Source organism: Nesoenas mayeri (genome assembly GCF_963082525.1).
Source record: "Nesoenas mayeri genome assembly, chromosome: 3".
Classification (NCBI taxonomy): Eukaryota; Metazoa; Chordata; class Aves; order Columbiformes; family Columbidae; genus Nesoenas; species Nesoenas mayeri.
The window spans coordinates 112,091,199-112,105,098 of NC_137544.1; the positions used below are offsets into that span (position 1 = coordinate 112,091,199).

General features: G+C 38.2%; 1 protein-coding gene across 4 annotated transcripts in view; it reads left to right on the forward strand.

The window, feature by feature from the left end:
* Positions 1–1,238: 1,238 nt before the first annotated feature.
* AFTPH (aftiphilin) overlaps positions 1,239–13,900 on the forward strand; it is a 35,092-nt gene continuing 22,430 nt past the window's right edge. For all 4 annotated transcript variants that reach the window (XR_013922040.1, XR_013922041.1, XR_013922042.1 and 1 more), the window contains exon 1: positions 1,239–3,324. Coding sequence is in view for 1 of the 4 variants with exons in the window: in XM_080343089.1 (XP_080199215.1) it covers positions 1,555–3,324 (1,770 nt within the window). In the remaining 3 variants the exon portion in view is untranslated. The remainder of the gene's footprint in view (positions 3,325–13,900) is intronic.

A 13,900-nucleotide genomic window follows, 5' to 3' on the forward strand; every position in this document is an offset into this window, starting at 1 on the left:
ATGTTGCAAATTACTTCATAGTTTCATCTGATAAGCACGATGTTCTTTCATAACTGCAAAATACCCTTAGAAAAAGCTGTAGGTACATTAGTCAACATAAAGATGCCAGACTTTCCTGGCAAATACCAAGAGTTGTTTGGCTTAAGTGCTATGGTATGTTGTGCTTGAGAAGGACTGCAAGACCAGTTTCATTTGTTGTTATACCCTTTGTGTGCTGCCCTTTAAGTGCATGTACAAAGTTGTTTGCTAAAGATGTTGGAGCTAAGAATCATGTTTTATCTGCCTTTCGGAATTAGTATTGTAAAGTCTGTGCTTATTCTGGTGGTTAGAAATTTAAATTTTTGCTAATATTTTAGGTTTTTTCCACTCTTTTTCTGTAGATAATGCTTACTATGTTGTTACAGTTTATTCATGACCAAGCATCATTTGAAATTGAAAGAGCTTGGTTGTATCTCTCATTTTAAGGGCTCTAAGGTATGAACTAGTTAACTGATGTGTACAATTGTGAATCCATAAATAGTAGTAGTTGTTGCTTCATTAATTGCACACAATATTGGAAAAAAAAAAAAGTCAAGATTTCATTAGGAAAAATAATTTTCTATCCATACCTTGCTTGTTACTTTAATGGTTTGCAAGATTAAGATGGAGTCTTTATTTCTATCTAGGCCATGGGAATACTTTATTCTTTTTTTTTCCCTCTGATTTAGTGATTTGCCTTTAAATATTTTATGGATGATCTTGCTCTGTTCTGCTTTTGCGAATAAGCTTTGATGGAGAAGTTTGTTTTGCTCTAGGCTTTGCTGGTGCTGGTAATGGCATTTCCCAATTGGCAGTTCGTAAGACAAAAGCTGGCTGGTGGCAGCAGCTGTGGAGACGGCACACGTGGGCTCGCAGTTATGAAATCCAAAGGATGGGGAGACCCAACAGAAACCCCGGAATTTGTAGAAAGAAACTTAAACAATAGAGCAACAGGTTACAGCAGTTTGTAGCAGCAGTTCCTTCTTCCACCGAAGCTTAAGGAAGCACCTTGCAAAGTCTTTGGAGCTACTGTCTAAAGGTGCCTTAAATACGTGACAGGACATTGCCCATCAAGGGGCTTAGTTTCTGTTGCACAGTCAGCTGAGCGCACTAATGAGTGTGGGAAAAGATGGACCAGGGTCACGGGCTGTTTCACGAGTTGCTGGTGGCAGGAGGCTGAGAACTGATGAATTAAAACTCAATTTAGTTGTGTTGGTGTGTTGCAAAACAGCTCAAGACAAATGCGTTTTGTGTTCTGGCATTTCAGCATTGTTTACTGAGAATATGATCATGTAGTAGTTTACAAGAGACTTGAACTGTCTCCAGTAGATTCTTTGTGATCCCTAAAACAGAAGAATGGTTTTAGGATATGTTCCTTTCTCCTGTCTAGTGTGGACATGACCTATATGCACAATTATAAAATAAAATGTGAAAAAAATAAATAATAAAAAAATGAAATCTGACAAAATTGGCCAAATTCTAATATCCTTTTTTCTTTTTTGTAGAAATACATTAACTTTGAAGTGAAACTAAACAATGGAACCAGACATTATTCGAATGTACTCTTCATCCCCTCCACCACTAGACAATGGAGCAGATGATGATGATGAAGATGAATTTGGAGAATTTGGAGGATTTTCTGGTGTAAGCACTGCTGGTGTAGCTTTTGCTGATTTTGATACACCAGACTACAGTCATCCAAAGGAGGAGTTTATACCCACAAATCATTTCATCCCACTCCATGATTATTCTGACAATGTAGCTAGCATTGCAACTTTCACATCTGTTAAAAATGTTAAAGATAAAGACTGCATTGCGGAGCTTCCTGCTCTTACTAAGGAATTTTCTGATACATCAGCTGTTAGTACCAGCAAAGAAAAATCTAAGTTTAGAACTTCAGGTACTGCTTTAGAAGATGTAAACAAAAGAGGGGAACAAGGAGACAACACTGGGAAATTGGAGAGTTTTTCTTCTTGTGTTGTTAAAACTGGTATAGAAGTTGAGAGCCAGGATAAGCAAATAGACACTTGTAATGGTGAGAAACTTCCATGTCTAGAGATTCTAACAAACGGATTTGCAGCATCGGACCCTGTAAATCCTCAGGGAACAGGTGATCTAGACGGTATTGGTGACTCAAAGGGACTGAAAACTGTTAGCGCCCATAGTACTGAGCAAAATTTGAACTCAATGCCCAGCTCAGGTGGAGACTTTGCAGATTTTGCTACATTCTCAAACAAAAAAACAATCCATTTAGAGGGAACAGGACCTACAATATGTAGTGTTGTTAGTGAAATAGACTCTCTGAGCATTCAGGAAAACAACAGAATAAACAGAGTAACTTGTATTGAAGAAGATGTTTGCATTTCACGAATTAGTTGTGAACAGAGTCCATCTGCACTGGAAGATAATGAATTTTCAATTTCTAGTACATCTCGAACAACTGGAAGTTCAATATGCACTACTGAAAATGGAGAACGCAGTGGGAGGAGAAGACAACACGGCATAGAGAATGGCAAAGATTTTACTAAGCCTGATGACTCTTTGGGAACAGAGGACATCAAGGTTGATAAGATCCAAAGCCTAAGCTGTGATCTTGTAGAAGAAAAATCGGGTGATTCAGAAGGTCTTAAGAATGGTGGAAGTAGTACTGAAGTTGTAGCTTGCAGTGACACACATGATGATTTTGGTGATTTTGGTTCGGTCAGCAGTGCATCTCCCACCTTCATTAATGCTCAAGAATCAATAAATGCTCCAGATTTAGAAGGAACTTCTGAACAGCCTGCACATATTAGTGAACCTAATGATGAATTTGGTGAATTCAGGGACACAAGTACTGTTTCTCAGCAACCAGCAAGGTTGGATCAAGCCGAATTAAATCACGCTGCTGACACTTTAGAATGTGATATTACCAGTAAAACTTCAGGCTTAAACTTCCAGCACACTACTGAGGTAGAAAACGGTGATGATAGTGAATTTGGAGACTTTGATTCGGTGCCAAAATGTCAAGACGAGAGCGTTGCTTTCCAGGACTCAGACGACTTTGCTGACTTCAGTTCAGCAGGTTGTAACCAGGCTACGGACTGGAATGCTTTTGAAGATGAACAAAAAGACAGCTGTTCTTGGGCTGCCTTTGGAGATGAGCAAGCTGGTGAATCTCATCACAGAAAAGAGACATGGCAGTCACATAGGACAGATGCATCTGCTAGGATTGATGGTCCAGTATTACACAAGACTGACAGTTGTGCTTCATCATCTTTCCAAGGAACTACCAGTAAGCAATCTCAAGAGCCGGCACCTTCGGTTCAGGTAAGGGTGATTTTGATTTTGTTTGTTCAGTGTTGTTCTACCTCCTGTACATACAGCTCTTCCTGGTTCCTGCTTCTGCATACAAAAAATGTTTGGATAGTCCTTGTTTGTCTTGTGGGTAAGACGAGCTGATATGAAATAATATGCTGGGTTTGCATTTTGTGTGTTTTGCACTTTCACACCGCTCATTTTTCTGCAGGAAGTATGATGGAACTTGTATGCATTTGTTTTGATGATTGTATGCGGTCCTTTACATAAACTGATCAAAGAAATAAGCTATCATAAACTTTTCAGAGCCTGTGATAGTTCTTCCTTTGCTTTGGTTTACTGCCTTTTGAGGGGAGCATTCTGATGTTGCCTTTTCGTAAATTAGTGGTGTGACTGGAAGCTGAGATTACTGGTTCCCAAAATTTTTCATCACCATTCTCTATCATATTTTCAAAATCTGGTTTAAAATGACGACTTGATTTGTAAATAGCTGCACTTATTTGCTTAGAGCAGGGAGCGCAATAAAATACGACCTATGGTTTTCGTTCTCTGGTATTCTAGCTCCTGGGAAGTCAAGCATTTAAAAGTTATTTAAAAATAAGTCTCTGTACATTAATTGCGGGAAGCTTGCTCCATGTTATAGCAACACCACAAAAATAGGACTGATGATTTCTTAAAGCTGTTGCTATATCTAATTAGAAGTTTTGGGGAGGGTGAAGTAGATTTATTTCTTACCCCCACCCCCTGGCTTTTCTGCCTTAGTTGCTAAGTATTTATTAATTCCTAACTAATTCCTTCCTGGGTTTTTCACCAGTCATCTCTGAGATCTGTGCCTGCTTATATGTAATCTTTAATATTACTTTTACAAAATTCAGAGCAACTATTTGAGTTTAAAATTCTTTTCAATGCTTCTTTTTAACCATATCATCCCGTGTGAGTAGTTCAGGGTATGCTCTGTCTTTTTGAAGCATGCAGCAACACCAGCAATAGAGTGTTAGTGGTTAGTATGTCTCAGAAAGGTTTGGATCTTATCTGGCAATAAAAGAAAATGAGGTAAGTTCCTCCTTCCAGGACCTCGCGTAGGCTTGGTGACAGCCCAGCCTCTTTCCCTTTCCTGCCAGTGACAGGTGAAATGGCTTTTCAGAAGAAAATTGTGCCAGCTGGAGCTTTGCAAGCATCAGCAAGTAGAATGAAGCTTTTGGGACTTAGTGCTGCTTTCTTGTCATGGTAGATGTGGGCCTCAGCTCCTGACACTTTCTATTTGCTGTTCTGTGCGATGACCAACACACCAAATTTCAAAGTGGCTTCATGAATTAAAAAAAAAGGCTCACAGGTGAACCTGCAGGTGGATTTTTGTGCCTATGCAAAACCTTGCTCATCATCACCTGAATGTGTCGGTCCATTTTTCAAGTTGAAAACATGAATCTATTGTTACCTCTTCTGTTGATCACTCACCCATAAAATTGGAGAGTACTGAGGTCATTAGAGCAATTAATCTAAATTTTTCCTATTGTCACTTGAAAGACTGTCCAGAATCTGACAAAGAAGTGGGGTGGGGAGATGATTCTAGTAAATCATCCATTTTTCTATTTAATCATGCTTTTAAGGTATGCTTCAAACATTTATTTTTCGTACGATTTTCTGTAATTTTATGATGGAGTTTCAATAGAAAATGCTTCTGAATGTGATGTTTATAAAAGCAGAACCTTCAGTTTCTGGGTTTGTTTGGTTTGGTTTGGTTTTCCCCTCCCCAGGTCTGCCTTAACAAAAGATAAAAGCCAAGTTACAATGGAGGTTCTTTGGTGATCTGTCATGAAGTCGTACAGTAGTTTGGTTAGATTGTTAAGCAAGATTTAAGACTTTTTTTTTGTTTGTTTAATTCCTTCTCTTCACGCTACAGCCAGTTTTGACCATTTGGATATGAAGTGATGTTCTGCCTCCCCTGCCAGTGAGGAAGTACAACTCAGAGAATTTTTTACACAAATAAGCTGTAGAGGAAGTTGAGCTGGATATGTTTTTTCTGTTGCAATAGCTTCCTTAGCCTTGCAGTGACAGTTGCTACTTTTTTTTTTTGTTTGTTTTTTTCAGTTAACACAATAGCTACACATTTTCAAAACTTACTTTGTTTTTTGTAGGTGCTTTAAGTTTTGGAAGGATCTATGTTTAAAAAATTGCCTATGTTCTGTTTCCCCTGTATTAAAAGTTGACTTCTGGAGCTGTTTGATACAAAAGCAGAAACACATCCAAAATAAGGCTAGAAAGAGATAGGTGAGCAAAGTTGTTTTTATTACCCTGACCAAAGAAGGGTAGGGAGGAGCAGATCACTTGTATCAGTGTGTTGCTAGCAAAATGAAAAAGCACTTGCTGTAGCAATTTGACTTGAACGGAGCAGGCTGTGCAAGAGAGAAAGACTGCGTGTGCTAGACACTTGAGATAGATGTGAAACTTGAGACCTCGGCATAAGCTAAAGGTGAACTGGGATCGTTTACAGGATACTGTATATACCTAATCTGTAGTGTTGAGGCTAGGAGAGTCACTGTAATGTGGTAGTGAAATAATTTTGAATGGTGTATAAACAAAAGTACCTGATGTAATTCTTCAGTTTTCAGTTCTTCAATTCAAAAATTCTTCAATTTTTCAGTTTTCAGCTTTTGTATACTTAGCCAGCAGCATTACTGTTTAAATATGGAGATTGTGTATATGGCAACTTTCTTCCAGGCAGAATGCAACATGAAAGGAAAGTTATTTACCAGTAGCTCAAGTTCCCTTGCCAGTGGTCACTGTGTATTTTCCTTTCTGCTTCCTTAGTTTGTGTATTTTGGATATAGAAGCAGCAGCAAAATTTTCTATTTTTTGAATGTGGTCTTGATCATAATGTAAACTGTAAACAGGCAAACTGTTTTAGAGATTGTAGGTTTGGTATAATGTTTAATTAAAAAATAGACTTTGCTAGAATTCAATTAATAAACCCATTTTTTCCTTAAAATATGTATCTAGACTATATAGACTATATAGACTATAAAAAAAGAAAGGGAATAGGACACAAAAATAGCCTTATGTAGTGACATGTAGTGGCAAGAAGATCATTATGTCTTTTTGCCTTTGGTCTCAGTCTCTCTGAATCCTGCACATGATCTGAAGCGTAGGATTTGTAACACGCTTACTGCTTCTATTCAGTAGTGGAACAGCTGGGTGGAGGGGAGAAGAAAAAGGACATAGTGTCATGATATTCAGATAAAATGCCTGAAAGAATTTGTAACCCCTTAGGAAAGGTTCCAGTTCCAAAGGCTGATGAACACAGATACGCAAACTGCTATTTGAACTCATAGTAATACTGCTGTATACCCTAATCATTTAGTGTCTGTCTTCAGCTGAAAAATATGTAATACTTGGTTTCAGTATGGCTGTGGGTTTGCGTTAAATATAGATTTGCCTTTGTGTTCATTAAAACTGATTTAGGGTGCAGCGGTGGGTGAACTCATTGATCTGACAAGTGTTGAGCAAACCTGCACTGTACCATATGCATTAACCACCTTTATGTGATGACGTAACACACTCCTGAGTTATGTTTATAAGGAATATAAAGCTCGTAGCACAGCTTTTCCCATGAGATAGTGTTGAACGTGAGTCAGCTGACGGAGTTACTCTGCTGTGTTGTGCATTAAGAATATGTATAGGACTTAGGCAGCAAAGCACAAAAGCAGTTTTTACCTGTGGTAATTGTGGGTGGGTAATGCAGCTGTGCCTTGCTGTGTTCAACGAGTATAGGCATTGCTAGAGGAGAAAGAGATTAATAGTGGCTTGGTTGGAAGGCAAAAAACTCTTCCCTGATGTAGCTGAGACTTAACAAATCCTGGAAAGGGAGGAGGGGAAACCTGAACTGTCCTCAAAGTAGGATTTAAGATCCTTTGCTTTTTAGAGAGCCTGTGCTTACAGGCTATACCTCTTCAGATTAATCAGTGTGGATGATGTACAGTTACTAAGCCACAGGTATGCATCAAGACAAAGAAAACCCTGGATCACTGTTGCTTAGGGGGTACTTTGTCTTGGGCAATGAATGAAGTCATCTTCTCAGCAAAAAGTAATTATGACCATAAAGGCTTAAGCCTCCCAGTTCACTAAGATAAATTTAAGATAGTGTTGGCTAAATTAAGTTCTGATAGTTGGGAAACAACTTGCAGGGTAAATATATCTGTCTGGAAAGGTCTGGGGTTTTTTAAGTCCATAGCACAGTTCTCAAGTGTGTGCAGCTGAGTAACAGTGAAAAACAGACCATTAAAGTGAGTCCATAATTGCTGTATTTCAGAACAGGCTGACTAAGGGGATCTTACCAAAAAAATATCATTTAGGAGGGGGTTGTTTTAGCGCTTCTGTTTATATTCCATAGAACAAAATTATTTTACATCCTCTACACATAGGTTTTGTCCACTATACTTCCACTTAGAACCTGACTGAAAAGTTAATACAACACCACTAGATAACATGACCAACTGAAATGTGGAGTAAATTTTGTATAGTCTAGATAAATAGCTGATGAACTTTACTTTGCCTGCATGGAAAATGCAAGATTTGGTATGTTCTTCAGCTGATAGAGAATTACCGTGTGAGCCTTCCATCAAGAAGGAGGGAGACTGCTTCACATTTCTACACTGAACTTCCCTACAGTTTGTAACTCTTTTATATCAAGCAATAAAAAGAGCAGGGAAGTCATTGTCTTCTTTCTCAATCCACTAAATTTTCAGATTTGCTTTGCAGCTGAGCTTAAGACCTTAATAGTTACTGTTTAAAAATTATTTTGGCATATCCAGGGCTATCTTTGCCTTCTTTAATTCTTTAAATTATTGTAAAAATTCTCCCTCTTCTTTCCACGTTGGTGAGGGGTTTTAGCTCTTGTGGCATCTTCTTCTTGGCTTGTAAATCTCAGTTCAGGACCAGTATTTCCACTATTAGTTACCTGCAGTAATAAAAATGAAAAATTTCTCATTTGATATGGAAAATAATTTTTACCTCTAAGAAATCTATGGCACCATCTTAAATTTACCTGCTTTTTAAGGCTGGTAGAGAAAAGCCATTGTATTTGAATCATGAGAAGTTGAACTAGTGTGCTTTGTAAGCTTTGCTTCTCATTTTTTTCCTCGGGAGTTATTGCTATGTGGAAGGCAAATGAGATTCTTAGTTTAAGCGGTCCGTAAACCTTGACAAAGAAAAAACTGCCCCCATTTAACTAGGAACTTTGTTTGCTTAAGTGTGTTTAATTAACTGTTAGCTTTGCTTAAAGATTTTCAGACCCACTGAAGTTGATTGATATGTTCCCATGGCGAGTTGCATCCATTGAAATCAGTGTCTCAGCTCCCCTGTGTTATCTGCATGGCCATGTTGTTTATCTCTTAAGGACAAAAAAAACCCAAAAAATTAAATAAAACCCAAAAAAAAATATCACATGCACACAAAAGTCCTTGTGTGGTGAAGGTACAGGAGCATATGGTGACTCAGCTCCACACTGGCAAAGCTGTTGCTGGAAAATATGGTTTGATTGTTTAAAAAAACACAGCAAAGGGAGTTTCTCATTTAGCCTCTGCCTTATTTTGTTAAAATAGTCATAAATACCTGTGTTAGGTACTCTCTAGAGCAGTGGGTTTATGATTTAAAAATAAATAAAATCTCCCTGGTTAATCCGTTTCTTGTTTTGGCTTCTGCCCCCTGAGCTTTATTCTGCCATTTTTTTGAGAGCCTTCACTCATCTTCTGAATTCTAACTAGAAGCCATATGGACTTAATTCCTTTCCTAAATCATGCATTTAGCATCTTGGATTCTTCATGTGCTCATTTCTGTCTCCTTTCTTATGCTTTTCTATCAGATATCTAAATAGTCTCAAAAATCTGTCTATTACATGAGCTTTATTTATTTGTAGATCCTCCAGTTTTGTGCTTGTTAAGTGGAAACAGCACAGATCTTGAGTCTTGCATCCTCCTGGCAACAGGAGGAGGGCTGAAGGTGTGCTCTGCTTTTGACTTTTGACTCTCCCCCTTCTTAAAGCACCTCCGAAGACTGCCAGAGATGCTGTGGGTTGTAAGCGAGAGTGAGATGGGGGAGATAAGGGGTTGCATTGAGGAATGGGGCTGTCCACTCTCATGGGAAATGGGGAGGAAGGAGAGAAAGTGCCGCTGCACGCCCGAACTTCCAGCATGAGGAGAAGGTTGCTGGAGGAGCTCTCGTGTCTGCTCCACTGCCCATGTGTGATTGTGACTGTGGAGAGAAGCGAGTTTTTTCCCCTCTTCCTTGTACTCAGAGTTCTCTGAAATTTCAGCAGTGATATGGTGAAAACTCCAATTCCTATCAACTGTGGCCCAAGTAAGTTGTCTTTATGGCAAGTTTTCGTATCTCCTCTTTTCAAAGCTCTGAAGAAAGGCAATGCCCTATTGCCGGTGAGTTCATGTGGAGGTGTCTGGCGAGGATTTAGTATGCTGGGTGGGCAGTGTAGATTTGCTATGTTGAAGAAGTTCATTGATTCTGTAGTATCATGGTGGTGAAGAAGAGAAAAACAAATTCTGTAAAGCAAGTACTTTGGCCTTCCAGCTCTGAGGGCTGGGCATTGTCCCTTATTTAAACAGCCAAGGAGATAAATTTTAATCCTGTGGTTATCATTCTCATTTGAAATTCTGTTACATCTGTGATAATTCTTTTGTTTCAGCTGATGATTACTATGTGTCTTAAGGCTTTTATAAAAAACTTCTATTCTTTCCCAGAAACTATGGGCCTGTTTGGAGAATCATGGTTAATTTGTAGAATGGCAACTGTAGCCTTTCTTTACAACTTCAGTAAGTGCCTTTAAGAATTACTTTTCTCAAATGGCAGTGCAGAACACTCAGCTATCAAATATTTTTAGTGACATGAAAAGTGGAGAAAAGTTCTTGTTTCCTTTTGTGCTTTTTTTTCCCCCAGAGTTTTTCACAATGAAAGACATGACGCTACTGTGAATGGCAGAAGTAATATTTTCTTACAGCCTGTTTTGTGTAAACAACAGACTGACATTTATAAAAGATGGCTATTTACACTAATTTCCAAAATCTTAGTAATGCTCTTTAGGCAGGGGAGCTGTGACTACAGGCTTTCGCTACCAATTAGAAGAACAAGTTCAGCTGCTTCCATTAGGTATGTTGCCGCTGCCCATGGGATGTGTGTATGTATGAGCATCCCTGTGTCCTTTTGCACACACAGAATTAATTACTCTGGTTTGCTATGGAAACCATTCTTCTCTGTCATATATAAATAAGGCCTAAGCATTTCTGGAAATGCAGAAAAGATGAAAGGAAGTGTAAAGAATGCTATAATTAAACTGTTCCTGAAACTTTGGCACAATTCTTAAGCTCAAATTTGAAATTAGGTGCTTAGTTCTTAGAGACTTTCTGTTAATTCTTTCATTACCTAAGAGAGCATATTCTTAGTTACTAGCATGTTCTCAAATGTTAATCCTTTTCAGGAAATGTGATGCCTTTCATTGTGCAGTGCCTTTCATCTTCCTCTTCGTTTTCATTGGGATATGTATTCCTACTGTATTACAGAAACAAAGTGAGCATCAGCCGTTCATGTTAAGGGCAAGTGATGTACTAGAGGCAAAGTTTTAAAACTTAAGTAGAGCATTCTTTACTTTGCTGAAACGTTACAGTAGAATCTGGAATACCATTCAGTTTTACTTCCCAAAATTGTAAATTAGTGTCTTAGTTCCGTTCAACAAACATGAAATAGCCTCAAGCAATGAGACAAGTATTGCAACTTATAGTATGGTCAAAATGATTGGGCATTAAGAGATGATTAAAAGAATTATTTACTGTAGAAAATGAGCCATTATGACCAGTATATACCAATGAGTTAACGAAGAGGAGAAGAAAAAAAAGTGAGTCAGGTATGCTGTGTAATTCACATCCTTTTATAGTATAATAATCATGGTGTTTTGACATTAAGCTTTGAAAATAACTGAACCTGGTGGCTGTCTGCATCAGGCCTTTCTTTCACAGGCAGCAAAACTGAAGAGCTGATGTTCTAAGCAAATTAATGTTCCTGCTTTTTGCAGTTAGAGGCTGAATAGGGTTCCCAGTTCTCAACTCATGATCCTGACTCCAATAGAGAATCAAGACACTATGATAATGTGGTATTTGCCGCTCTGTTGTGTTTCCTGTACTGTGTTTGCTGACGGACATGGTCAGTGGTTTGCTTAATTGAGACAAGAGATGAGGCAAGTTTTCAGATAAAAATTCAAATGAGAAATGTTGTAAATAACTATTATAGTTATGAAGCAGATGCTCTGCATAATGGTTTGTCCCAGCTGTATCAGTTGGTCTAATCAAAATCCGTAACTTTCACTTGGTTCTCTGAACCTTAAATAGTTTCAGTTGTAACAAAAAAAGCCCAGTGTTTGAGGTTTATGTTTGTAAATGCAGAGTTGCTGCTGGAATATGCTGCATCTCCACAGGAGGGCTCTGCTGGCAAGACTATATCAGCAGACACTGGAGGATGCTGGTGGGAGTTTCTCCTCCTCTGTTTCTTTTCCATTTTCCCAGTAGATCAGCAGGTGTCAGAGCTGCTGGATGCTGCCCTGCGTGCAGTGCAGCACAGCATTGGAAAAAGTGCCTGTTGAGGAACCTCAAACTAGAAAGATAAAGGACTGCTTTTGTGCCAGGCTTGTGTCTCCTCCCCTTAGCAAGAAGAGAGATTCAGGTGCTTCTGGTAAAATACATTTTAAAAGGCTTTCATTTCATTTTTATGAGCTTATCTTGCAATTGGTACTTTTTAATATATGTTAAGAGCTTGCTGGTTACCAGTTTTTAATGAGTTGAGCTTGGGGCAAAAATATACTCCATGTCAGTGGTATGTCTGTCTGAGACAGTTCATAGAGCTATAGTGAAGTTGAAATTCTGTGTCTGTGTAGAAATAAAACAGAAAGAAGAGACAGAAATGTAGGGGAAGAACTTCAAAAGAAGAAAATATACTATACTTGTCAAAAAAATAGGAGATTTTTTTGTTCCATGGGGGTGGAAGGTTGTCTGAGGGTCTTTTTGTTTTAAATATTTAATCGAGCTGCAAAGTCCCAGTGCATGCTGTGGAATTAAAATGCTTGGAAACCATTAATACCAATATGTGCTGTTTATATCACTGGGACTTTATCTTACCCAACAGCAGTGGTTGTGGCTCTGGTGGAGAGAAAAACAGGAGACATTTGCTGTGTTATGAAACTTAAGAAGTTAAGTTCTTATGAAACTTAAGAAGAAACTTAGAAGTTTGCCATTCTAAGAAGCTGAAGTTCCCTTTCTCTCAAGGGTCGCTAAAATAATGGTGACATCAAGACACGGTCGCAACTACTTTTGACAGGCAGAAAATCCCACCTAGTATCTCAAAACCATGGGATATAGATCTGTAGCCCTCCTGCAGAACTTCTGAGTATTTGCATTTCCACACACTTGGTGTGAGTTTGTATTATTATGTAAGGCAGCAGAAAGAAGGTCAGATGAGAGTAACATTGAAAAGGTTGTGGTTATGCAAACCATGCTGCTATCTGGCTGGCTTCTTGTGCAGCTGAAATGCAAGTTTAGAGTTCTTGTTGTTCTTTAATTTATTTGGCTAGGATAGAAACATTCCCAAGGTTGTCTCTTGACCCCTGAAGGATTACAGCATTCACCATCAAGTGTCTGAATCATGAATGGGAGGAAGGGGGAATTGCTTGGAGGAAAGTAATTCTTCTATTTAAATAAGCAATCTCTAATGTGTGAAAACATACAAATTGGTTTGGGGGAAGAAATTGAGGCATTTAATATTTCTTCTTTGGTTTTGGCTTTTTTGGGGTTTTGTTTTGTCTGGAGAAGTACAAAGCAAAGCTTATTAATGTTTTTTTGACAGCATATTTAAATGCCTTAGTCTTGACTCTTCTGCATTATACCTGATTATCACATGAAATGCAGCAAATGAAGCTGGGGATTATAGTTTTTCTACATCTGAGTCATTGTTACTAACAGTTTCTTAGGAAGTGTGCAGTCTTTGGACTCTAAATAGTTTTTCCTTACCATTTTTGAAGTTGTTATCACACCATGAGCGTGTTGCACATCAGGCTGAGTTTGTGAGACCTTTAACTGTGTATATCTTATGAGTGAAACTGTCTTCCGAATCAGTGTTATGTCTCAAGTTTGGGTTGAAGTGCATCATCATGATGTGAAATGATATTGTTCAATACCAAGCTTGCTGAAAAAGTGTTCAATAAAACCTTTAGGATGTGTAAATTTGGAGACTTCAACACTTAAATAAATATAGCTTAATACTTATTGCACATATTTTCTGCTAGTTTATAACAAAGAGTGACTCTGGTAAGAACTGTTGTGAATTCTTCTGTAAGAACTCACTTTGCAGAGGACAAGATCTTTACTGTTTCTCAGTAACTAGCAGCTTGTACTTGGTGCTTAGAAAAAGTCTTGTGATCCTTTGACAACTATGTATTTTGTGGTAAGTGAAACTTTGTATCAGCCACCTATTATTTTCCATCTTAGCATATTTTTATAGTTTTGGACTACTTTTTTTTTAATAAGTTAACAAAACCTGACAT